This window comes from Perna viridis, chromosome 4, assembly GCF_037379345.1.
Source record: "Perna viridis isolate PV_CMFRI_1.1 ecotype Kerala chromosome 4, ASM3737934v1, whole genome shotgun sequence".
NCBI classification, from domain to species: domain Eukaryota; kingdom Metazoa; phylum Mollusca; class Bivalvia; order Mytilida; family Mytilidae; genus Perna; species Perna viridis.
Window position 1 is genome coordinate 15,247,856 of NC_142448.1, and position 27,341 is coordinate 15,275,196.

General features: G+C 32.2%; 1 protein-coding gene across 4 annotated transcripts; it reads right to left on the bottom strand.

The window, feature by feature from the left end:
- Positions 1-525: 525 nt before the first annotated feature.
- Positions 526-27,272, bottom strand: LOC148619030 (uncharacterized). 4 transcript variants are annotated; one of them, XM_088578517.1, is made up of 4 exons: positions 27,194-27,272; positions 12,240-13,267; positions 6,090-6,257; positions 526-3,779 (listed from the first exon to the last, which is right to left on the bottom strand). In XM_088578517.1, exons 2-4 carry the CDS (start codon positions 12,916-12,918, stop codon positions 3,229-3,231), a joined length of 1,398 nt encoding a protein of 465 aa, XP_088434643.1. In that variant the 5' UTR covers positions 12,919-13,267; positions 27,194-27,272; the 3' UTR covers positions 526-3,228. The 4 variants fall into 4 exon arrangements, with proteins under 4 accessions (XP_088434643.1, XP_088434642.1, XP_088434644.1 ...); XM_088578516.1 differs by lacking the exon at positions 27,194-27,272 and adding an exon at positions 19,550-19,718; XM_088578518.1 differs by lacking the exon at positions 27,194-27,272 and adding an exon at positions 13,570-13,691.
- Between the last annotated feature and the right edge of the window lie 69 nt (positions 27,273-27,341).

Sequence of the window (27,341 nt, forward strand, 5' to 3'; positions counted from 1 at the left end):
CAATGACCCCAAAAAAAGGTTGGTATTGATTTTAAGGCCCCAAATGATATATAACTGGAGTAGAAATGCATGGGTCTTTATGGAATACAAGAAGCAACAAGTATGAAATGAAGGGAATCTCAAAATATAATGCATAGAAAAAGGCCAGTCACATAGATCTAATAATGTGTACATGGCTCTCGAATTCCCATTTCCTGTTTAATGTGGCAAGTGAAATTCATGGAAAGTTTTAAATGATTATGTCTGTTACCTGAAAGTTAATTTTACTACCTGACTTTCTTATGGACTGAGCAGCTAACTTAAAAAATGCTGAAACACTGGTATAGTGGTATGACAATAAACACTCTTAGTGTTGCTCAAATGGAAACAAGCAAACACAGTAGCAACTTCCACCTTGGTCAAGGTGACATTCACTGATCACTATGGAGTCCAGGAATGACAGTGCTCTCAAATAAAGTCGCCATGTAATTAGTGAACTTTCCAAGGTTTAGCACTATAAACAAGTATTACATCTAAAACAGGAACTACTCTTTGCATTGTTTTTATTGCCAATCCTGTAAAAAGGATTTTAAAAGTTACAATATAAGATGATAAGAAACAGTTAAAACACAACAAATAAAAAACACATTTACACCTAATAAATTAATGTTATAGTTTGTTTATACACATGTAACAACAAATAACATCAAACAACTGGTTTATAGTGGATATTAAACACCTGTATACATCACATATTCCTTCTTTCTCAGGCCAGTTAAGTAATAAATATGGGTGTAAGTTTTGTAGACAGGATAACTTGCAGGAAGGACCTACAATAAATAAGGCTGTTCTTATGTGTAAAAAAGGTTAAAGTTTAAAGGAAGAGTGATAAATAAACCTGGGGATTAGATCTGGAAATACAGACATAATTTCTCAGTATATTCAGTGTTAACTGCATTCAAAATGTTTGTTTTGTTCCTTCACTAAAATGATTTAAATTAGGACTTTTTTGGAAAAAAAAAACACTTGAAGACAGAATTATAGAATTTAGACATTCTTTGAACTTCTTCACCACAAATGAGTAGGAAACTCATAGAAAGTTCAGTATACTTCATACAAAGGATTCTCATACAAGAAATACATAATATAGTCAAGTCAGTCATTCTGAAGAGAAGTATAAATGGTATATATTAATCAATAAATTCATGTTTATTTCATTTTTTTATGCTTCTTTATGACTTACCATATTTTTTGGCCGTATTCTTTTAAAATGATTCGTAATATAATGAATTAATGACTGTTAACAAAAGTACTATAGATAACTTCACAATAGTCCATAGGACATAAAATCTCTAACACTGTCTAAGAATTGCAAAAGGTAGTCAACACATAATGAAAGTATTTAGGTAAATCTATATATTATCTTCTCCATCTACTTCATATGTCCTTACAACACATTTTATTACTATAATTTTCATAACTACCATTATTACATCATATCATAGGAAGACAAAGCAATGTTTTAAGTGCATTGTTACTTTTAAAAATGCTTCTGAGGATATACTGAAGGAGAGACTGTGTAGTAACAATAATACAGATAAACCTGGCATACACATGCTAACAACCTTAAAAACATTTTTATTAACTAAAAATACAAGAAGGAATGTAAAGATAAGTTACTGTGATGAGACTTGTGTCTTGATATGTGCGCTAAAAATGTCTGTAAAATAATAAGAAATCACAGGACTATAAAATTCTTACAAAAGGGAATGTACATTATATATATATGGCCATTTTCTACACTATAAAATACAGTTGTTATGAAAGACTTTAAAATACATGATATGTATTGTGTTCTAAAGAAAACAGTGTACGAAACTTCAATAATAGCAATTCTTTCCTCAGTGTATTTAAAATGAATGTAAATGTGATGAATGCTACAAGTAAATACTTATAAAAAACAAAAACAAAATGTGCTCAGGTATTATATAATGCAGCAGAAAATAGTGATGTAGAATAGCAAAGGAAGTGGTATTTTTGTTCTTGCATGCAAAGAAATTTATTTTAAATTAAATTCCACTTTCTCTATAGTTATATTATTATTGTATTACTTGAAAGTAAGAGACTTGTTGTGTTATCCAATGGATTTGAGTAAAATAAGTCAGTTTCCTTTCAAAATTGGGATGTCTAATTTCACATGTACAGTCATGTGAAAGTTCCTAGATAATCTACTTAAGAATACAATAGCACTAAGCACCTTCTTACTGTTAAATGCCATCACATGGAATGGCTAATTATTCAATCAGTCTAATAAAATTAAACTTTATGTAACTTTTTACATACTATCTTATAAAAGTTTGTGACAGCATATTTTGAAACAAAAATGCCTAAACAAATTTTGAAAACCCACTTTAACACCACAGCTAAGAGATTATGGATTTTTTCTAAGTTGCAGTCTTCGAATTTAGCCAGGGGCCCTAAAATTATGTTCTTAGGAAGCTGTATGAACTTCCAAAAATTTGGGGGAGTTGTAGAGATCTCTTTATTTTTGGGTTCTTAGACATATCTAAATAGTCTGAATCAATGAGCGTTTGTTGTTATGTAATTTCATTATAACAGAATACTCCTATTACTAGACATATATTCAGATGATTTAAGACTAAAAAACATGTTTTCATATAATTTCAATTTTTTTCAGGCCACTGAAAAATCTTTCTGACTTCCAATTTTTGTAACTTTGGAAGTCCGAATGGCTTCTGTCTGAAAAAGTTAACCATGAAGACTGAAGTTGCCTGGTTTCAAACAAATATGTATCACCATTATTTATGTACACTTTGCACATTAAAACATGCATTCTAATCCTACACTTTATGAGCACACAAATAAATGTATGAAATTATAAAATAACACATGATCAACTATTGCACTCAAGACAAGCCACTATGCTAAAAAAAATAATAAAACTGTTACAAAAGAAAACGATACATGGCTCAAATAATTTCTGTTCTAAAACTGAAATCAATGGTGTCTCTGTTAAAACATATATAATGCTGCCATTCTGGTAATATCACATTGAAATTACTTCTATTTGCATAGCAAAACATCTTTACCTGGTTGTTTATAGTATTGGTAATACATGTAAACACAACCCTGCACTGATATGTATTGACCAACCTTTATAAAGGTCAAAGGTCAACCTCTGAGTGATTTGTAGAATTGAGCTTTTTATGCAGTATCCCTCTACACTGATTACAAAGCAGTAAACTGTGGGTAATCATCATCATCATAACCATGGTTGGTTTCTGCAGTGGCATCTTCAAGTGTTTGTAGAGTCTGTTGAACTACATTGTCAAGGGGAGGGTGATCCCCAGTAGCACTAACACCTATAGCACTGGCAGAAGGCTGCCTACTATGTGTTCTTGAAACACTCACATCTTCCATGTTAGCAATATCATTATCAGGACCTGTAAAGGCAACATCACCACCGTTAGCTTCCATATCCTGAGGAAGTGACGGTCTTGAGGGATGAGTACTGGCGTGTGACCTGTAAGTTGGTGGTCGTGAGTTTGGAAGACCGTCACGATTTGGTGGAAAAGTAATTTGAATACCAGTCCTTACTGTGCTGGCACGAGATCTATAGGAAGGAGGATTGGAGCTTGGCAGTGAATAGTCCTCAGCTGGTAAGTTTTCATCAAAGTCCATGGCACTCTGTGCCATAGCTAACTGATGTAAAGAGTCTTGTAACGATGCATTGTAAGATGGTGGAGGTCTTCGATACTGAAATTCTGGATACATAACACCTGAAACAGAAAAAAAATATCTCTTTATCATCCTTGTCCTGTTACAATAATGTATAATTTGTATAATTAAAGGAAAGCAGAACAAATAGAAATATTAACATTGAAAACATTCATATCTTTCTATATATAGATTCATTACATATGAAATAGAAAAAAATATGGAAACCAAGTATGATTATTGTCATAAGAGTTTACAGCCATTGCTTCTTGAATTTTCAAATATAACTTGAAGCAAGTTTTGTGTATTTTTGTACTGACTGTATTAACTGGAGCTTACATTGTGCCAGACCTTCCACCTGAACTGATATTAACATTCTTAACACTGATGTAATATGATCTCCCTAAAAAATATTGCCATCATTTCAGGGAGGGCGAAAAAATCAGGTTGGGAGGGGATGAGAATCTAGGATATTTTTTTTATTTTGGCTTTACCTCTGAGCAAACACTCTATCTCTTGTTTGCTCTTCCTAGATGGAGAAGCGGTGACTACCATTTTTCACTACTGATTTTAGAGTTTTGGGAATGATTTGGTAGAAGGATAAACCAATGGTCTGTTAAACTTGCTATCACTGAAGGGATTAAACTTGCTATCACTTCACCACTGAAGGGATTAAACTTGCTATCACTACACCACTGAAGGGATTAAACTTGCTATCACTGAAGGGATTAAACTTGCTATCACTTCACCACTGAAGGGATTAAACTTGCTATCACTACACCACTGAAGGGATTAAACTTGCTATCACTTCACCACTGAAGGGATTAAACTTGCTATCACTACACCACTGAAGGGATTAAACTTGCTATCACTTCACCACTGAAGGGATTAAACTTGCTATCACTACACCACTGAAGGGATAATGGGAAAGATATTGGGTTAATGTACACAGATGAACTGCTTAGTCTTTCAATTAGACTATTGGAGACATGCTGTCAACTCAATTCTTCTCCACTTTATAGATTGAAACGCCAGTCCATTAACATGTATGTATAGAATCCTGTAACTGAATGAGACAGTACATAAGTGCTAATACATGTTTAAGTAGGAAACAATGTACCATTGAATGAATGGATATTGCTACTTATTTGCATATTTTTCTACGGGTGAATGACAAAGGAATGTCTGGTCAATACATGTATATACATTATGTACATTAAACTTACTAGAGGGTTTAGGAATACTTAAGCATTCATTCCTTAGGATAATATGTATTATTCAAGATTAGTATGGTCATCATTCTTCATTGAAGATTAAATTTGACTATTCCAGTTGACTGGTTCAGAAACTAACTGATGGCCGATCTTAACTGATCCAATAGTCTCATAACTGTACAACCAAGAAAAGAATGTTCATCATTTCTACACATCCAAGAAAAATTTGCATCATTCACTTATATAGTATTTCTGTATTCAGTATCAAGTAATATAAATCTAATCGCCCATTTCATTTTTATTGGATTTTTAAGAGAACATTGAGTTTTTCTTGTTTTGGGTTGTAAAGTTGAGCTATTTTAAATTGACTGATTTTACCAGACAAGTATGGCCTTGAGATAACTTTTATCTATAATTTATACTTCAAAGTTTTATATATATATATATAGGTCACTTATTTTTTAGACAGATTTCTACCACAAAATGTCACTTAATAAAATATGACACAACACAATTTAAAGAACAAAGAATAATTAAAACAAAGAAGCCTACAGTCAAACTATACATGATGTATACTTATTGATGTAATAACAGATTTTCCTATGTATCACAAAGAAAAAGGTTCATTTTATAAGATATATGGTTAATACTTAAGGTTAACCATGGTCCAAATAATCACATAAGCTTTAAGAATATATAAGGTTTGTTTGTTTTCATTTTGTTTTTGTTTTGGTTTTTGCTAATCAAAGGATGATTATGATGACTAAACAGTTACAGCCGTAATACCAGTATACAAAAAGATGATATCACTCATTAAGTTATTAGCTATGGCCCAGTCCACCTAAACATACATGGGGTGAGTGGTCCTGGTACATTTTCACAAAAATTATTGTACTATCTATGAGTAGACCTGGTACATTTTCACAAAAATTATTGTAATATCTATCTATAATTCCCACACTCAATGATTTTTTTCAATATAGTTGGTAAAGTCAACATGAAAACTGGTTTAAATGAAATTCCATGTAATCAAGAAACAAAGAAATGTTACCATAGGTACGATGGTTGTGTATCTATATTAGTACAGAAACTTTCTTTTCATATTTTATGACAGAAATTGATTTTCTGTTCATACAAAATGTCATATTTCCTGCTTACCTCCATACCACCTCTCCCCCTCTCTAGTTCGACCATGCCGCCGTCTCCCTCTGCGACCCCTCTGTTGACGAAAATCACCAAGCCCAAATAAGGCATGCAAGGGTTCATGACCTCTTGGTGTACATTTCCAACCAACTGCTACTACAACTACTAATAATACTCCTAACCCTGAAACAATATCAACATTTTTACTTATTACATGTATAAACAATGTCTGAGAAGATTGAAATTTTCAATTGCTTGATTGTGGTGTTACTTTCTATGGCAGATATTTCATGCATTTCTAGAAGAGAACTTTTCGATAGTTGAACAGATAATGCTTCATACTAGTTTGACTTGTTGAGCCAAATTTTAATTGTGCTTGCTAACAGAAGCAACAGCCCCTAAGAAGGAATGTCATCTCACTCAAACACATTATTCTGACTCCAAGTCACCCAGTTGTCACTCAATCTCCTACATGTATATACTGCAAGTTTGGGGAAGATGCAGTGACTACCATTTTGTCCAACAAATTTTTGGTGTGACTTAGATTGGACCATGACCAACCATACTCAAGGCAAGCATGCTACATATACATGTACATGTATTTTTCCAAGAGAAAATCCTTGACTACAGTCATTTCTTTGACAACAACAGTATATAGTTACAGTGATACTAATTTGACAGAAGGATACAGGCTGTCAATTTTCAGTCTTTACCTTTATATCTAGTCATGACTTCTTACAACATTATGCAAGATACTGCACAGTTTGTTCATGAATAGATACAATTTGTGACTGTGACATTTATATGATAATATCATAATTGTCTGTACATGTATACATGTATGTCATCAATACACATGTATGCCATCAGTACACAACAATTATTACAGTAATGATACATTTAATGGAACAAAGACAGTCCTTTAAGATGATGATCAGCACATTTGGAATGGCATTAATGGAACTGTCTTGGTTTGGATTTTCCAATTACATGTTTTTAAATTACTATAGCGTTTTGCTCTTCTTAATTATTTCTTCTAAGCTAAGTACAATCAATGAAGCAGTTGATATATAATATCTGAAATGAGTACACTGTCATGTAGTGCAAGCTTTAGTTTTTACTATGTTTGGACTTAAAATTCATTTGTCAGATTTTAAGACATGATACACCTGATAAATCTTTTCAACTCAAATACAAGACAGTTTAAACATAAGAGTTTTCCTTTCCCTTTCAAAGAGATGACCTCTTTGTTCATTTCAAGTCTTATATAAATAGTAACTGAGAATGTTTCTAACACAATGAAAATTTACAACATAAGACATGTATTATTTAAATCAAAGACACAAGGCCTTTGTTGTTATTTTTCAAAAGGAAGATTTTAAACAAATACAACAATACACTGACAGGATTTATACAAAATGCAAGACAAAGGGATTAAGTTACAACTACTGATGAAACAATAGTCCAGTGAAGAAAGGAGATACACATAGTCCTGTTTTAACATTAAAATGCAAAAATCAATGTGCATTGCATATACCAGTACATATACTATATAAGATAAAGTCAATTGTCAAATGAAATCTGAATTACAATCTTGGGAATAAAAAGTATGGAAATATGTGCCTTAGTTTTTTCAAAGTACTTACTACAAGGAATTATCTGTTATACAAATAAAAACTATTTTTGATGATACCTTGCTGTGATGTACGCCCCTAACATATTGACTCTTGGGGAGAATTCTGAATTTTAATAAGCTGTAATAGTACAGTTTACCTTAAACATGTCTATATTTACACATGGTACATCCAAGCAATATGTCACATAAACAATGACAATAGATTTCTTTGATGTCAACATTAGGTTCGTTATTAACAGTTAGCAATTCATTATACTTATACTAGTACACAAGGACAATGATTATCAACTCATTAAACATCTGAAAATAGAATGAAAAGGTTTGTATCTGCATTTATCTGCACATAATGAAACCATATACATCTTCAGGTATACTACCAGCAATGGTAATTGTGATTAGAACAATATTCTTCAAAGTCTACTAGACCAACAAAACAAGAGAGAACCAATAAACAACCCAAAGAGAACTACAGGTACACTTCATGGCACTGAATAGTTGTTAACTAACACAATAGTATAATAGTCTTATCCTAAGAAAAACCTTCTTCTTAACAAATATTCAACTGTAAATAGAAAACTGTAGTCAGGTATGCTATGAACTTGATAAATGAAGGATTTTCCACCCACTTTCCAATCAATTAGATCTATAGATTGATAAAAGTCAGAGAGTTGACAGAAAGCTTGAAAAAAATCTCTTGTATTTAGATAAGGTAGAATTAAGATCTATGTAGGGGGCTCTATTCCAAACCTATATTGGGCTGTTATCAGTAGTCAAACACAGCTAATTATCACTTCTTATATTAGTCTGTCTGAAAACAAATATCATTTTACCTCTACTAAATCTATAAAAGGCCAAATAAATCTTTTTTTCCTTTACAGAATGAAAAAAAATATCTAAGAGTTCATGAAATTTGTCTGACCTGCCTGACAAAATTGAGGCCAGTCCTGCTTTCAACCCATGTCTGACAGAATAAGATTTCTGTAACATTACTATAATACACAGGACTTTCAAAACATCTTTATGTCAGACAAATCATTTCATTTTTTCAGACCTAGGACTGACAGTGTAGGAAATATTTTTTGTGAACTCTTAAATTACCAGCTTTCAAATGTACTTCTCAAGATCATCTTTCAGTTGAATGATACAATAAGATACAATTAATGAGATACATGTACATATATATCATAAGCCAATACTGAAAGGTGGTCCAACATCAAATATAATTAGTAAAGGAATATCTGAAGAGTGTTCTTCACCTTCTATGTCATTACAAACATACATACAATAATTTTGTGGCCTAATCTTTTCATTTTCTAACCCCACTCAGAAGTAAGAAGGTCAATATCTATCTCATGTATCTTAATTAAACTATCTTCACCTTAACACAAATGTAGGATCCAAAACAAATACATTACAGGTAATTTATAGTTGTGTATCAAATGACCAGCAGTCAATACACATTTAGGTACTTGACAGGTGACTTTAGAAAAGGTGTCAGAACAGATTGTTGATGGGAGATTGATTTATTAGTGACTGTATTCAGATCTCAAAAGATAAATTGGAATACATTGTATATACAATATAAAACTGCTTATTCATGCACACATTTATAACATGTCCATTCAAGCCATAGGCCAAAAGTTCAACAGTCCACAGCTTACAGTTACCATTTAGGCTTAAAAGAACAAATATAACAAAGTTTTACTATGAAATCTGAAAGTATGAATGTGATCATACTATAATTAGGCATCTCAAGGTTATTTAAATGATACCAAAATTATAGCCTGTCCTACAGTCATCAATTACCACATCCTTCATGTATCCATGGAACAAAGGAGATAAATAAATCCCAACTCTTCAGACATGGGGAGAACAGAAGGGAAGCAACTATTTATACAATGGCTAATAAAACAGGAAACTCGGATTATACTTCATCCTGAGTGTCAATAATCATTACTCAAACAAACCAAAGAGTGATACTGAAAACAGCCTTACTAAGACATTTTGAATGCAACTTCTCCAGGGACCATTTGGAGAGGCACTTTGTATGATTTTATATAAATAACTTGACATTTTTGGAACAAAATGTAATTAATCTTCATCCAATGGTAATTTGGATGTATTTTGCAGTTTTGAAAATAATTTTGCTTCAGATAATGTAAATTTTGCATGAATAAACAATGCCAATAGAAAGACCTTATCAATCAATGTTGATCAACTGTTTATGTAATCAATTTCATATTCAGCATACATAGTGAAGCCTGTCTAAACCCTTGACTTTACAATGTGGTTTGTTAAGACAGGTGTTAAGAAGGTTTTAATAGGTATATTCAAAAAGTGTTTCAGACTGGTTTTTGGATTATTCAGTGTCTGATTCAGACAGGTTTTTGGATTATTCAAAGTCTGATTCAGACAGGTTTTTTGCATAATTCAGTGTCTGGTTCAGACAGGTTTTTTTTATTTTTAATTGTCTAGTTCAGACAGATTTTTGGATTATTCAGTGTCTGTTTTAGACAGGTTTTTTTTAAAAGATTATTTGGTGTCTGGTTCAGACAGGTTTTTTGGAGTATTCATTGTTCGGTTTAGACAGGTTTCACTGTATGATGATTTACACTTTTCATTTTCCAGAGTTATCTATATACCTAACAAAAGTTTTACTCCTTAGAATTATATTCTACCATGTAAACAATACAAAAGTTGCCCATGTTGTGCTCAAAGACCGTTTCATGTTGTAAACCTACTCATAGGGAATTTCATGGAAAACCTTAAAAACCAAATTTGATCTGTATGGCTGACCACCAAGTTTGAATCTGAATTTTTAATAATTTGCTTCAATAAGCTTGAAAAATGTTATTACTAAAATATACATAACTTGATCTTCAAGTCACAAAAAAAAAACAGTAAAATGTAACTATGGGGCAAATATACCTCATGTTAAAAATGCATTATTTTTTTACCAAGGTGAAATACTTTCTCTTAACAAGGAAAAACAATAAAAAAATGTCCCAAATACAACATTTCTCTAGGCCATTCATGACAGTCAGTTCACACATAGGTCCATATATTATACCTATATCATCTTATACTCATCAGATAATGTCTATCATATGTTCAGATATTGAAATTAGTAAACCTTCAGGCATAAAAACCAACTTCCCTCATTTATATGGACAAGAAAAAAGTTGAACTGTTATTATAAACAAAAGTATAAAATGTATTCATGTTTCCTTCAAACTATTTTTTAAAGACATTGTTTTCCACAGAAGATAAGCCAAATTTGTTCAGACTCGTCTATATTTTTTGTCTATTCCTCTTAATATGTACCCTCAGATGAAACTGCACGTTACAGTCTGTACTTACACATGTACATGTATCAGTAGCAGACACATACTGACTGATACAATCAAAAGTGTCTAATCCATGCAATGTAACTTCAAATTTATGTACATACAAGTATAATGTCACAGCTCTGGGTCAAAATTAGCAAAATATATTGATGCAGCACACCAAATAGTATAATAAGCATTTAGCCATCTTAAAGGTTATCATTTCAAACCCAAGTTTATTTACAAATGTACATTGCAAAATAATGTCTGTTAAGATACACAATCAAGTGTGCAATTTACATTGTAAATGATTGCATTCTTTCTTTTGCCTTGTATTTCCAGCTGGAACACTTATACATACATGTACATTTCTACAGATCTACAGTGTTAGAAACTGAGTTTTTTGTCAACATAGACCCATCATTATTTTCAATAGACAGCACTGTACATTTTAAAGCAACTTGACCTAATTTCATCATAGACCTGCATGATTTTACATAGACTGAGTCCATAGGTCTACTGCTAATTTCTTCCACTGGATCTACATGTACAATGTACATCAGGGCTCTACATTTTTCATTTTATTGGGCAAGTGAAATTTAGCCAAGGCTAAGTTGCAATTATAAGTTTTGTCTGTTGATTATTTTAGAAAGATAATTTTCATGCCTTACTTTTCTTTGATAATTTTTATAGTTCTATAACACTATCAGGTATGATACAAATAAAACCTATTACAGGATAATATATTTCCTGGCCTTATAACCTGTATTAATAGGAAAGAGTCCTAGTACAATAAAGGAATTGATTTCTCCACCAACATTTTAGTAAGGTTTAATCAACCCTGTCTATAGAGTTATGATCACAACAACAAACCTTTACAATGAAGAAGGGAGTGATATAGAAAAGTGCAGTAAAAAGCACATGCTGCACTTAATCTCATTAAGAAATTACATTAAGAATGTGTAAATAACCAACAGAGATTATTTCTAATTCTATTAATTCAACATTTTCACATCTTATAAACTTCCAAGAAATAAACATTAAAGATATATTGATCATTCATTTGGTTTTCATGTAATTATATAAAATGTATGTACATTAGTAAGAATCAATGAAGAGGTATTATTTGGTAAGAATGTACATTAACAAAAGTATATACGAATGTATAGGGACATCAGTACAAGAATGAAACTTAAAACTTACCTATAAACATTATTGCAAGGAAAAGGAAACTATTCCCAGCAGCATGAAGGGCAGCCAGAACAATCCCAGTCACTACGCAACAAACTCCAAGTAACGACAAAATTACTAAAATCCATCGAAATGATGTAGAGGCTGCTAAGCAAGCCAAGCATCCTGCATTGCAAGAGTCATTTTCACTATTACTGTGTGACCGTGATCTTGTCCGTCGTCTGTGGTGCTGTTGTGTTCTTATATGACGTGGGGCATGATGCCGCACATGTACTTGTCCTCTCTGATTGAGGATATGTGCTGGAGGTGGTTGTCTGATTGGCTGTCCATGTCGCGTTACGTGAGGAACTTGTTGTGATGGAACTACATGTGAATGAAGTAAGTCTGGTAAGTCATGACGGATTTCTACCCGTGTTGTATAAATTCCTGAATTGGGATCATGTGTCGTGATATGTCGTGTTGAAGGCATGTTGCTGGGTTGTGTATTTGCAACATGAGTTTGAGAATCAGTTCTTATATTAGCACTAGTTGGAGAAGTTGAAACAGGGGCATTACCATGCGCTGTAATTGTTGAGCTGGAAGGAGAAGTTGATGATGATCCTGTCCCACTAGAACTAGACTCGTCTATTGTTGTGCGTGGTCTCTCATCCCTCCTGGTCTCCTGAGTGACGGTTTGTCCTGTGCTAATCATTATGATTTTATTGGCTTATATAATCAGGATGATAAATTCAAGATAACATCAAAGACAACAGTGTGTGTTAAAATATCCCCGGGACATCATGTACAGCCATAAGGACCATCACAATGTGCACTCAATTTACAACCACATATTGTAAACTGTCTCCAATGTCCTCACATAAATCTGGACCTTTAAAGAAGCAATAACTCTGTATTTAAAGCCATATTTCCGTTTATTGGGATCACTCAGCCTGTATTCACCATAATCCTTATCAGGGGTTTTGAGATAAATCCTCTTACAATCAGTAGTATCATAAAACTGTCATTGTCTGGTATGAAGAATTCTGATATTATTAGCCATCCTACAATAAAGGAAAATATCCAGGTGAGAGATAAGTAAAAACATAGGTAACACAAAGTAAATTCAATAATTACTATTCTTTAGAAGTATTATATCAAGCCTGGTTTCACATACATGTTTACATGAGATTGTCTTTGTTCTCAGATTAGCTCTATTCAAAACATGTTTCCACAGAAAAAAAATTGACCACAAAGCCTCATTTGTTAAACAAATTAGCCAGGAAATCAGATACACAACCGTTAATCCAGGTCTTATTGAATGATAGCTTATTAGCAGTTAATAATTTCAGGTATTATAACACACCTTGACACAATTACAAACAGCTGATTGTGTAGTGGAATAAAATTGTGAAATAAAGTTCCAGGTGAAAATAAACATACCACATTAACACAGTGTGGGTATTTAAACATTTTTAAATGGTTCAATTACTACATATACATGTTGTACATGTAATATTTATTGGGTTCTAGTAACAAAAAAGTTAAATTTGGATTATGTTTAACTTCCTATTTATTTCCAGGTGCAAGCAAAGCTATGCAGACCATAATATCCTTTTAAAATCTTAATGTTAATCGCCCCAGGTAAATAACAGTTACCTGTAATTAGGGTGATTATTTGAAGATTTTCTTCAACCATCCATCAATCACTGTCAGGGTAAGGGTGATTGTTAAAAATACATATCAAATAGATTATACCCTATAACCTTCTAAGATGATTTATCATCCTCTGTGATTGACAGGAAAATAAGAATATCAATTCAAATTGCATAATATATAGTAATTCAATTGTAAAAGACAATACAACTGTAAATATATTTTCATTTTTCAAAGTTCAAAGAAAAATCTGTCAGCAACCTTTCCCAGTGAATGTGTATCATGAAGAAAATGATAATACTAGCATTGTGAGCAAATTTCAATGAAATCTGTCTAGACTTTCCTTAACATATTGGAAACATGACAAAACATGAAGGTTTATGTTACTGATTTAAGAAAATGAAAAAGAAAACTGTTTAACAGGAAAGTATTGTTCTGATAGATGGTTGAAATGTTGTGAGCATTTGAGATGTATTACCAATTAATTCAATTATGGATGAGAAATGTTGTATTCATCAATTCATTTGAAAAGGCAGCATCTTTGAGTTGCTGGCAAAGTAATATGTGTACATGTATGTATAAAGAAATCATAGTCAGACTCAGTAGACCATCATATCACTAAATCACAGTGCATTCAATTCAATAACTGTTTACATTAATTCAAATGTAGATATTCAATGTACTGAAAGTTGCCCGTGGTCCAGCAATAACCATATTATCCATATCAAAATCTGAAGGTTTAAATTTGTGGAAAATCCATTCACAGAAGATTGAACTTTGACTACCTACCAGTCAAAAACATTTTAACTTATTCAAGGAACACGCCAATTAACAGTTGAACTTAAAAGCAAATGTAAATGTTCAACTTGGGATTTCCACTTTATTTGAATATATTTCTACAACGGTATTTTATTGTGAATTGTCATTACTGTACACATTTTAATATGTTTAAAGAAATCAGGTCTTTTAAATAAACCATGTAACTGTATTTACATACTGATATGTAGAATGTGTTTTAGTATTGCATGTTGAATGACCATGGTCTAAAATATTAAAGTATAACCTTTATTTATGATCAGGCAGGTGGTCTAAAGGAGTCCATAGAAGTACCCCAGAATACCCTCAAAACATTATAGAATAATGATGATAATTATAGAAAACATACATTTTCTATTGAGACGTGATATTTTTTAATGGAAATTAAAAATATATATATATATATTTAAAACAGGTGAGTTACGACAGACGCATTGTCAATGCGACAGACGAATTAAATGTACCCAGCACTTGTTCGTTCATATTAACAAATCCACGACTGAATTCTCACTATTTTCAGGTTTTAATGCATTTGCATACTATTAGTTATCTTTAAATGTTGTACTTATATTATATATTCTCTTTTTAATGTGAAGGAACAAAGTGTGTCCAGCCTCGTGATCAGTCAACTGTGAATACTTATCTCACCTTAGTATATTCAAATGAGATTAACAAGGCAAGTGACATGTTAATGCAAATGATATGAAAACTGAATAAAACTATCTTTCATTAAATAAAACATATTTCAATCAATTTAGAGGTTCAAGTGTATACTTAGAGGCATACTTGGGTATTCTGGGGTATTCTGGGGTATTTCTATGGTCCGGTCTAAAGCAAGAAAAATCAATGACTTTGTTGAGCATATTCAACAAAAAAAGACCAAAATTCAAAATTTGTTTTCTCATATCATTTTGGACATTAAAGGTAAAGAGTATGCCACGGCTATTTCTTAAAATGGAAATAACTCATGTAACTAAGCACTCAGCTGACTAACTCCTGATTTTGAACTCAGTTCACAAAGCTATGAATTTATTGGCTTGGGCTGTCTTAAAGTTCAAGTGGAAGAGTGAAATTTTCAAGTACATTTTGGGAAAATAAATGTATTTTTATTTCAGTCATCCAATCAACAAATTGAATTACAAGCTTAAATAATGTTACAAGTTCTTTCATTTTGGACAAGTTCACATACCTTGGTATAATTCAAGTGACCTATGCCATTGTGACTTAAGTTTTGTTTATCAAAGTACATCATTTTTTTACCAAATAGATTGCAACACTACTGAAACTGAGTCCACTTAAACATATGATGCAGCGGCACAAAGACTGTGATAGAATCAGACTAAACATTTGAGGATGAAATTGAGTCTCCTCACTTGATAATCAGAATCATTACTTATTCAACTATATATCCTACTGCATGAATTTTTGATACAGTTTGCCTAAATATTTGATACAGCTGTACCATACTGGAACAGTCTTATTAAATATTTGATACAGCTGTACTATACTGAAACAGTTTGCCTAAATATTTGCTACAGCTGTACTATACTGAAACAGTTTGCCTAAATATTTGCTACAGCTGTACCATACTGCAACTGTCTGCCCAAATATTTGATACAGCTATACAATACTGAAAGTTTGCCTAAATTTTTGATACAGCTGTACCATACTCAATTTGTCCCTCTAAATATTTGCTACAGCTGAAGAATACCAAAACAGTTTGCCTAAATATTTGATACAGCTGTACCATACTGAATATTATCTGTCTAAATATTTGATACATCTGTACCATACAGAATATGTCTGTCTAAATACTTGATACAGCTGAAGAATACTGAAACAGTTTGCCTAAATATTTGATACATCTGTACCATACAGAATATGTCTGTCTAAATACTTGATACAGCTGAAGAATACTGAAACAGTTTGCCTAAATATTGGAAACAGCTGTACCATACAGAATATGTCTGTCTAAATACTTGATACAGCTGAAGAATACCAAAACAGTTTGCCTAAATATTGGAAACAGCTGTATCATACTGTAGCAGTTTTCCTATACACGTTTTTGATACACTGTAAATATAGTATATAACTAAATATTTGTTGAATACATGCATAGTCAAAAGCATGTCTGTAAGAAATAAAATGAACAGAACTTTGTCACCCTGCACAATTACAAGCATAACATTTTTATAACACAAAGTCTAAATGCTATTGAAATATACACCTGAGTCATAAAACATTTTTTTAAATATTAACAATAAAATTTGTTAAGTCAATATACCCTCAGTGACTTTGTTATCCTTTTATTGCAGCAGAATATCAGCTGTTTCCCATAGAAACTTTTCCCAAAATTTAGATTTTTTTTTTCCAAAATGGAGGAAAAATTCCAATTGTCAAGCATAATTTTTTGATAACCAGAGGAAGAAACCAATGAAATGTTCCTTTAGAAGTGATTTCTCAGCCTGGTACTTTTTTCACTTCTGGGGAATGTTTTTTTTTCTTCAGCAAGTCGTAACCTAATGAATATTGGGAGTATGTATTTGTCAGTTCTTTATCAGGTCTAAGTTCTGAATCGGCATATGACACATTTCTGTCCCCTGTAAAATATTTTCCCAATGTATTGAAAATATGGCCAAAATTTCCCAAAAATAAAGGGTTGGGGCTGCTTGTAAAACAAAATCATTGATCCTTTTTCAGTAAAATACTTTTTACTGATTACACATTGTATACATACAAACATATACAAATGTACATGGCTTTACTTGACACGGTTGATAATAATAGGATAATTAATTGGAAAGAGTGAATAACAAAAATATTATCAAAAGTGCCAAATAACGCCTAGATTTAAAGAGTGTGGGAAACTTGTTCCCACACGAGTTAAATCCTCAAGCATTCTTGGAATGAGTGATCATATTTTGGTTATTCAAGATAACCAATTGATTATTTTATCCTATTTATCAAATAGATTGTCTTCATAATTTATGGATATGTTCAACATGAATTTTAATTTCTGTGATTGGCGGATTAATATCAAAGTTGCCACATTTTGGAGGGAGAGAGTCCAAGAGTGAAATTACCGAATTTATTTCACAGTGTGAATTATCAAAATTTATTACACTGGGAACATTCAATTAATCACTGCTATCTATGTTATAATAAAGATATTTTATTTCAATTCAACTATACATGTATAAACAGTGTACTATTATATCATTAGTCTTCTCAATTATATATCTATCATACATGGTAAACTGGTATCCAAGAGGCAAAAACAAAGAGTTAGAAATATATATTTAGAATTGATTGTAAACACAAATGTGAGTGTGCTCTTGGCCATGGACCAAGTCTATTATATGTTTAAAATTTGCAGATTTGGTTTTTATTGCATTCTGAATTTGGTGTCACACTTAGTTCATGTTAAAATTTAGAAAAAAAATTGTAAAATTGTCTTTAAAGCCTGTTAAAGCTGGACTATTGAAACTACTGTACTATTGTCACAAAAATCATTCAATCGATGGAGAAAATCTTAGTCATCCATCCAGTTTTCATATTACAAGATAAATCTAAAATAGTAACTTTTTTAACTCTTCGAGGGCAATTATTCCAACATCTATCAATTTTTATCATTGGTGTTTTTGAGTTATTTACAAAATTTGACTTCAGAAATGGGACTACAAAGAAATAGCTATTTTTATATCATGTCCCTCAGTGATTTTTTCCCTAAAATTTACTATTTTAGGTAACTTGTCATACCAATTTTGATATCAATGATAATTCAAGAAGTTGTAGTAGTTAATATTATTAACATTAAGAAAAATGGACAGATTTTAACAATTAATATCATGCCTATTTCATCATTGTGTGACTCTTAGTCTGTGCTGTATGACCATTTGAGTACTTTGAATATTTCAAGTAGTGATGTTAGGAATTTCAGGGATGACGTCATGTTATGAGCTACTTCTACTGATAAAAATCTTCTTGCTTTGTTGTTTTTTACAACATCTTGCACAATGCACCTCTTAAACTATAGCCAGATTACCAATATCACTTCACCAATTTTATGAAAAAGGAAAATAATGACCAGGAAAGGCAATTTTCATCAAATAATGCATTTTTCTGAAATATGCCATAATCTAACTTATGGTCTCACTGGGTGTAGCCCAAAATGTCTGATCCCAGAATGTCTAATCATAAATTGAGGGTAATTCCCAAAATCTCTTAAGGTAAATTTCTAATGCGAATTAATATACACAGTTTTTTCCCAGAATATCAAACAATATTCTAACTGTATAGTATTTAATACTATAATTTTGAAAGACTAAGTTTTTGCAACAATCTTTTCCCATGTGTTTTATTCTTTTGTTCAGTTCAATACTTTATTATTTGTTTTTGCATCAATATCCCCTTGGTCCATGTTGTCAGACATATTTAATTAATAAAAAATTATTAAAAAACAAGAGGTGTCAAATCGGAAGACCATCTTGAAAACCTTATAAAAAATTGTAATGGTGTTTGGCTAAAATTATGAAAATATAAATAAAAAATCAGATTTTCAATAAATATTACATTTTGTTTCTTTTATTACTAATTTTTCCTTTTTAGGAATAAAACTACTTTTTCATTAGACATTCTAGGCATAGTTTCATTAGATATTCTGGGATTACACATTTTGGGAACATTCCATCTCGCTAACCACTTCTAACGTTTCCATTACTTTACATGTTAAAAAAGTAATTTTCAAAGTTTCACTGTGAATTCCCAGGACAAATGACATCTTAAAGTTACATACCATTGCAAAGATTGGAAAAAAAGGCTTTCTAAATCATTATGCTAATGATACAATAATTGAAAGTCTTCACAAAATTTACCTGAATAAATAATACTGAAAATCCATATTTTCACCTTTTCAGTTCTGCTTACTGACAGCATGGAGACAAACTATTCACTCATGTAAACAATATTCATACACTTTTGTAGTAAATTACAAATGTGATTTTTAAAGTACACATTCACAGCTTTATTTTGTCTACTTTTGAAACGGAAGTGGTTAATAGTGAGACCTAATGAATTTTTCTGAATATTTCAGCATAGGTATATCCACTCATGCTGAATAATTTAAATCCCCAGAATTACACTTACAGTTAACTGTTTTTGAGTTATTTGTAAAATTCTGCCATTTGATTCTATGGCCTATTTGTAGTAACAGCAGCCATGTTTTTCGCCAGATCAGATATCCCCACATACATATTGTTTAAAATACCAAAAAGAATATTCATGCAAAGTTTCGTTTCAATGTATCTAGTAGTTTCAGAGAAGATGTTTTAAAACAACAACAACAATAATAACAAGAGGCTCCCAGGAGACTGAATCGCTCACCTGGTTGAAGTTTGTCTTTCAAGGGCAATAAATTTAACAAGGAGTTGTCCAACAATTTTTACTCAAGAAGACTTTGGTAGGACTTATCATAAGGATCATTTCAAATATTAAAGTTTCTTTCGATCTATTATAGTTTTCAAGGTATTGGCTGAAAACTGTAAAACAAGAGGCTCCCAGGAGCCTGAATCACTCGCCTGTTTAAATTTCATCTTTCAAGGGCAATAAATTAAACAAGAAGTGGTCCAACAATTTTGGCTCAAGAAAACTTTGATAGGACTTATCATAAGGTTCATTTCAGTACACGAAAGTCTAAATCTATCATAGTTTTCAAGACATTGGCTGAAAACTGTAAAAAAAAAAAAAAAAAAAAAAAAAAAAACCTGCCATTTTTCCCTGTCAAGGGCAGTAACTCTTATAAGAAGGCATCTGACAAATTTTATGCTTGAAGACTTTTGTAGTCATAAAAATAAGGACCATTTCAGCTATTAAAAGAATTTGGCTAAACCTAACGGTTTTGGAGATAAATGCGAAAAACTACTGTCTGACCCCTATGTTCTATTTTTAGTAGCAGTGGCCATGTTTTTCGACGGGTCAAGGATACCCCAAGGAACACCTATATCAAGTTTTGTTTCAATTTGTAAAATAATGTCAGAGGAGAAGATTTTTGAAAGAAATAACATTAAAAATAGCAAAAAAACGTCAAAAAAGGGCAATAACTCTGTGGACGAACAGATTAAAATGAAAATTTGACCAGAGATAGATCTCATCATGCTGAACACTTTAACCTGGTCAAGATTGGGCTTAACCTAACCCTTTTGGAGATATATGCGAAAAACTATTGCCTGACCCCTATGTTCTATTTTTAGTAACAGCGGTCATGTTTTTCGATGGATCAAAAATTCCCATAACAGTTCCATGCAGGATACCCCAAAAAACATTCATACCAAGTTTGGTTCCAATTCGTGAAGTAGTGTCAGAGGAGAAGATTTTTGAAAAAAATAACATAAAAAATAGCAAAAAAACGTTGAAAAAGGGCAATAACTCCAACATGGCTTAATAGATTAAAATGAAAATTTAACCGCAGACAGATCTGATCATGCTGAACACTTTTACCTCATCAGAATTTGGCTAAATCTAACCATTTTGGAGATATGTGTGAAAAACTACTGTCTGACCACTATGTTCTATTTTTAGTAACAGCGACAATGTTTTTCAATGGATCAAAAATCCCCACATCAGTTCTATACAGGATATAAAATCCCCACAATAGTTCTATGTAGGATACCCCAAGGTACATTCCTTTCAAGTTTTGTTTCAATTGGTCAAGTAGTGTCAAAGGAGAAGATTTTTGAAAGAAATAACATTAAAAATAGCAAAGATCCTTGAAAAAGGGCAATAACTCCAACATGGCTTAACAGATTAAAACAAAATTTGACCAGTTATAGATCTCATCATGTTCAATACTTTCACCCTGTCAGAATTTTGGTAAACCTAATGGTTTTGGAGACATATGCTAAAATCTTCTGTCTGACCCCTATGTTACATTTTTAGTCACGGCAGACATGTTTTTTTGACGTCCCCACACCAGTTCTGTGCAGGATACCCCAAGGAACATTTATACCAAGTTTGGTTCCAATTGGTCAGGTAGTGTCAGAGAAGAATTTTGAAAAAATGTTCATGACGGACGAAGATGACGCACGCCAAGTGACGGCCAGGTGAGCTAATAATAATAATAATATAATAATACTTTATCTCAAGAGGGTAACACAGTTAGTTTACAACTAATCTTTCCTGAGGCCCTCACAAAAAAACAAAAATACAAGGTTAATTTGCAATGCCACAAAATGAGTACTAGATGAATTATTATTTTGCCTGTTGTTCCATTAGAAAGATTTTTTAATTTCTGCTTAAAAATACTTATTCCTTTTACACATTTTATTTCATTTGGGAGGGTATTCCAATGAGATGGGCCAAAGTAAACAAAAGTATGTCTGAATAGTTTTGTCTCAAGTTTAGGAATAAAAAGAGCATTGTTTATGGCATTTCTTGAATGGTATGGATTTACTCCAGAAACAAATTTTACTTTTCAGCTAAATAAGATGGAGAGGTAATCAAAAGAATGCAATCCAGGGACAAAGATCAGACATGGAAAACTGACATATACAACATGAAGTATCTAAAATCATACATACAAAGTAACAAAAGCAAATGAGCAACTCGGACTCCACTAAAAACTGGGAGCATGGACCAGGTGCACCGGTAGGATAAGCATCTTCTGCTTTTCTAGAAATACCCACTGAGTTGCTCATGAAAAGTCAAGTCTGGGTAGACAAACGAGGAAAGGAAAACTATGACCCCTTGAATAAATCAGTTTTCATGGTGCAGATGGATACACTATAACGATCCACGGGTTCATGATGACGATCATAAAACTTCTGTAGTGAGGACTTCAATCTTACAGCAATATAACCCTGTTCCAGAAGCCTATTTGTTAGAGTTCTAGCCCAATACAAAAAGTCTGCGTAGTTTCGGCAAGCTCTGGCATAACGTATGAGTTGTGATATGAACACTCCATACGTAGGTGCTGAAGGGATGTTGCCATAGATGAAAAGAAAGTTGACAATGCTGAATGAAAAGTCATCATGTTTGTCGTAAAGTTTTGTCAATAGTTTTCCTTTACCATCGACTTCTAAGTGTAGGTCAAGATATGAGCCTGACCTGACAGTGTCTGTAGTATACTTTATCTCAGGTTCTTTGGGGTAGATGCGATGTATCAAATCCCAGAAATTAGGATTGTATAAAGATAATATGTCATCTATATAGCGGAAACTGAGATTAAAGGATCTAGCCAAACGATATTCTTTCTTTCAAATCAAATCAGCTATAAAGTCAGCCTTATAAGAGAGAAGGAATAGGTCAGCAAGTAAAGGAGCACAATTTGTTCCCATTGGAATGTCGACTGTTTGTTGAAAAACATGTCCACCACACTGGACAAATATGTTGTCGATTAAAAATTCCAGCATTTTGTAAACATCTTCCTCTGTATATTTGGAAGATGATTTGGAATTATTTCTTACAAAGTATGAGGAATCTCTACCAAGAACTATATATTTGTATCTAGGTGTACCATTTTTTTTGGAAAAACAATGATGTATAATGTATAATGGAGCTAACCTATTTAAACATTTGAAGATCAATAGGCACTTGTGATATAATTCTATTCTCAACAATTAGCCAACCTGAAGAATTAAAGAGGGATTAGATGGGGCACAGAAATCTGCTTCAAATATAAGCCTAGCTGCCCTCTATTGTAGTCCAAGTACACATTTTCTTTTGTACAATCGCCCCAAATAGAACTACAATAGTCAATTAGTGGAAGAATATATCCTGGGTAAAATAGTTTCATTGTTTCTAAGTTTAGATATTTTTTAATTCTACACAGAAATTCACATGACTACTTGAAATTTTTAGCATAAAATGTTTTATTTGTTTTGGCCAGCTCAGTGTCTGATCAATTTCGACTCGTAATAATTGTTCACATTCAGAATTCTTTAGTATTTCAGATTTTATCAGTAACTCAGGGGAACTATTTTTCTATAAAATCTTTTGTTTAGTCCCAATAACCATTCATTTTATATTGCTACAATTGATAAACATTTTGTTTCTTCAACACCAATTTTGCAATTCATTAAAGTCTTCCTGAACTTTTGGTTGTACATCATTAATACTTTTGCCAGAATCACAGTTACAGGTTTTAAGATATAGTGGGAGGTCATTTAAACAATGAATAATAATAACCCAAGAATGAATCCTTGAAGAACACCATACTTGATTGGTACATGTAATTCATCAGATAAAGCACACACAATTTGAACAATCTGAGTCTTGTTTCGTAAATATAATTGAAAAAATTTCAAAGCTACTTCATTGCAACCATAAATTTCTAATTTTTTTTTCACAGAATTTCATGATCTACTATATCAAATGCTTATACTACAAAAAAAATTATCAGTAATGTTGAGCTGTTTGACATGAATGACCTGGTCGAAAACCAGACTGTGCTGGGTGTAATAAAATAAATTGTACAAAATATTTACAAGTATATAATACGTGTATTGCCTTTGCACATGTCTTTCAATAAGTTTTGAAATAGTTGGTAAGACTGAAATTGGTCTGTAATTTGATGGGTTGGTGATATCCCCAATTTTGAATATTGTGGAGATTTTAGCATTTTTAGAACACCGAAAAAAAACTCCCTTGTCTATTATCTTGTTAAAAATGAAAGTTACAGAAGTGACCATTATTTGGGCACTAATTTTCAATAATTTTGGTCCAATTTTGTCTGTCCCCATTGATTACAAATGTTCTTTTATCAAATACAAATCATTTACAGTAAAAGGTGGAATTGAAAAGGTTTTATCTGAGCACTTAGATCGAAAATATTTCTTTAAATCATTGAAATTTAGAAAACAATGACAATGGACACAAAATGATGGCAGTGGCTAACATGGCCCTCTGGTCCATGTGAGCTAAAAAGAAATGGTCAAAATGAAATGAGAAATAAACATTTCACATCAATTTTCAATAAACACCTATTTTACTCCTTTTTTGCAGAATGGTAGGGACAGGGGTCGAAATTAACACTGGTCTGAGGCCAGTAAAATTTCAGTCAGACCAGCAGATTTGTTCTACCAGCTAGTCTGGTGGCTTCTTGAAATTTCATTGCTGATGAAATTAAATTCCAAATTTCATAACAAAAAATGATGAATAGCTGAAATATTAATCTGAAAACAATAGAGAAAGAGGTTTCTCAGAAATGAAACTTGTAAAAGTGACGCCCACATGTGTTATCTGATCTATGTTTCACACCCAAGACCCACCTAGTGCTGTTTAATCCTGGAATGTTTTAGTCAGACCATCAGTCAACCTAGGCAGGCTCCATATTGTAAAAGAGAAGACAATAGTGACAAGGACACAGATAAACTTAATATTTTTGTTTATTAGACCCTGAATGTGTTATTACTTGTTAAATAGATATGTACTTGTGGTAATAAAGGATCATTTTCATGTCTTTTATCATATCCAATTTCTGCATGACAAGTGGATTTTTATGTCTACTGGTCCAGCTGGCTAGTTGAAATTTTAGATTAATTTTTACCCCTGAAGGGATCGGTGTCCCCAGTGCTATATCAAGCTCCCAAAAAAACACCAATAAGTAAAAATTTCATGACATTTGGTTCAATAAAACTGAAGTTATTGTATGGAAATAAAAAAAATTAACTATGCCAACAATGATTACCACAACAAAGACAACATCAAAACATAATATGGCCACAGTTTTTTTGTGTTCATATGAAAAAGTTCACATTATTACAACAAGCTCTTACATAAGTTTTGATATGAAAACTCTATACCCAAGTGCTGAAGCAATGTTGCATGAGATGAAAGGAAAGTTGGCTATATGGAATGAGAAACCATCATGTATGTTGTATGAGGGAGTAATCAAGGGAATTAAGATTCCAGCTGAAATCAAAAGAATGTAATCCAAGGCCAAAGACCCAACATGGAAAACAGGCATACACAACATAGAACATAAAATAACCAAAATAATACATACAAAACAGCAAAAGTAAATAAGCAACTCTGACTTCACTGAAACCTGGTAGCATTGAACCAGGTGCACTGGTAGAGTAAGGATACTCTGATTTTCTTTTGTATAGTTTGGTCATGAATTTTTCGTTTCAATGTCAGTTAAGACATAAAGCTGACTTCATAGTGTCTGTAATGGCCTTTTATCTCAAGCTCTTTGTGGTTGATGCAATGTATAAAATCCCCAAAAAGAATGATTGTTTAAAGACAATAAGTCATCTATACAGCAGAAATTTAGATCTTCACAGAGAGTTTCATTTCCAATTTTGTTGGAGAGATTTGCAAGTACAAGTGGTTTCGCTTGAAGCCTGTAAAACATCTTTATTGTTGAAAATTTTGGATGCAATAGGTGAAGCATAGAAATGAAATAATTGGTATGGATTTGTCTTTGTAAATATGACGGCATTTTGAACCAAATAGTGAGACTTGATTCATCCTGTGTAATTTGTGAAGTGATTGCAGAGCAGTAAATAGTAAGGTATGGCCTAAAATGTTTAACCCATACCTGTACCAACATTTCTCCATACCCAATTACTATTTTGCCAATTTTTTCATTATTACTTGCTATTTCCAGCTGAAAGTTGGTACACATTTACAAAATGACATGATGTTTAGGCAAAGTCCAGCATTTTTGTTATCTGTACTAATTTAATGCATATTTGACATTAGAACATCATAATATTATCAAAATTTTCATTGACGATAAATTGAAATGGCATCAGACCCTTTTAATGAGACTTTGTTTTTCATTCTGGATAAGATCATATCCATTCTTTGCTGGTACTGGGATTAACGCTAGGTTCAGTGTGGAATTCAAACTCAATTACTTCTTTTTTAAAACAATATAAAATCTTTCAAAACTTGACCCAAAGTCTTACGGAGAATTTTTAACATCTTAATGATTTTAGAAAAAAAGTAAAATTCGGACAGGACAGTGAGAAATAGTCAATAAATTGTTGTATACGGTAACTTCCGGTTACATATTTTAGATGTTTTAACTTCAGAAAACCAATCAAACAAGAAATATCAGAAAAGGATATATCATTTTCTTGGTGAGAAATGAATTGAAATAGACATTTTTACATCTCATGCAATTTTAAGTTCTTAATACATCATATGAATGAATACTTCAGCAAAACATTATTTGGGTACAGGTTAAACATTTTAGACCCTACCAAATAGTAATACATGTATGTTCGAATTTATTTCTGAAAAAAATGAGTTGAAGCGAGGGCACCCCAACTTTCGTGTTTAGGATACATATTTTAAAATTATTTCATGGCAGGAGCAAGCTGGAGATATTTTCTTTTTTGTTTTGACCACCACCGACGGTCTCCAGCGCCGAATCACAAAACTAAAAGATTAGCCCTAGGCCCCTGTCAAAGTGCATATTATAGCGGAATGGTCAATAACAAGGCAACCTGGCAGACAATTGCGCTCGCTATAACTAATAAATAAATATCACTGTTAGGATCTTTCAATCTTACCATGTGGCGCAACTTATCTAAGTATTGTTTGTGTGTGGGCTTTGTTTAGTTTCTGAGCTAACCTACAATCAAGAGTGTATTTCCGGCCTCATAATATTTCTCGGTAACGCGAGTTAAATACCGTCTTTAATGTTATACGGAAAATATT

What these genes read in the sequence shown, in the direction of transcription:
- LOC148619030 (XM_088578517.1), bottom strand. Translation starts at nt 12,918, where the DNA reads ATGATTAGCACAGGACAAACCGTCACTCAGGAGACCAGGAGGGATGAG. An exon ending in CCTTGCAATAATGTTTATAG is followed by an intron (nt 6,258 to 12,239) that starts GTAAGTTTTAAG and finishes ATATTGTTTCAG; the next exon opens with GGTTAGGAGTATTATTAGTA. An exon ending in GGGGGAGAGGTGGTATGGAG is followed by an intron (nt 3,780 to 6,089) that starts GTAAGCAGGAAA and finishes TTTCTGTTTCAG; the next exon opens with GTGTTATGTATCCAGAATTT.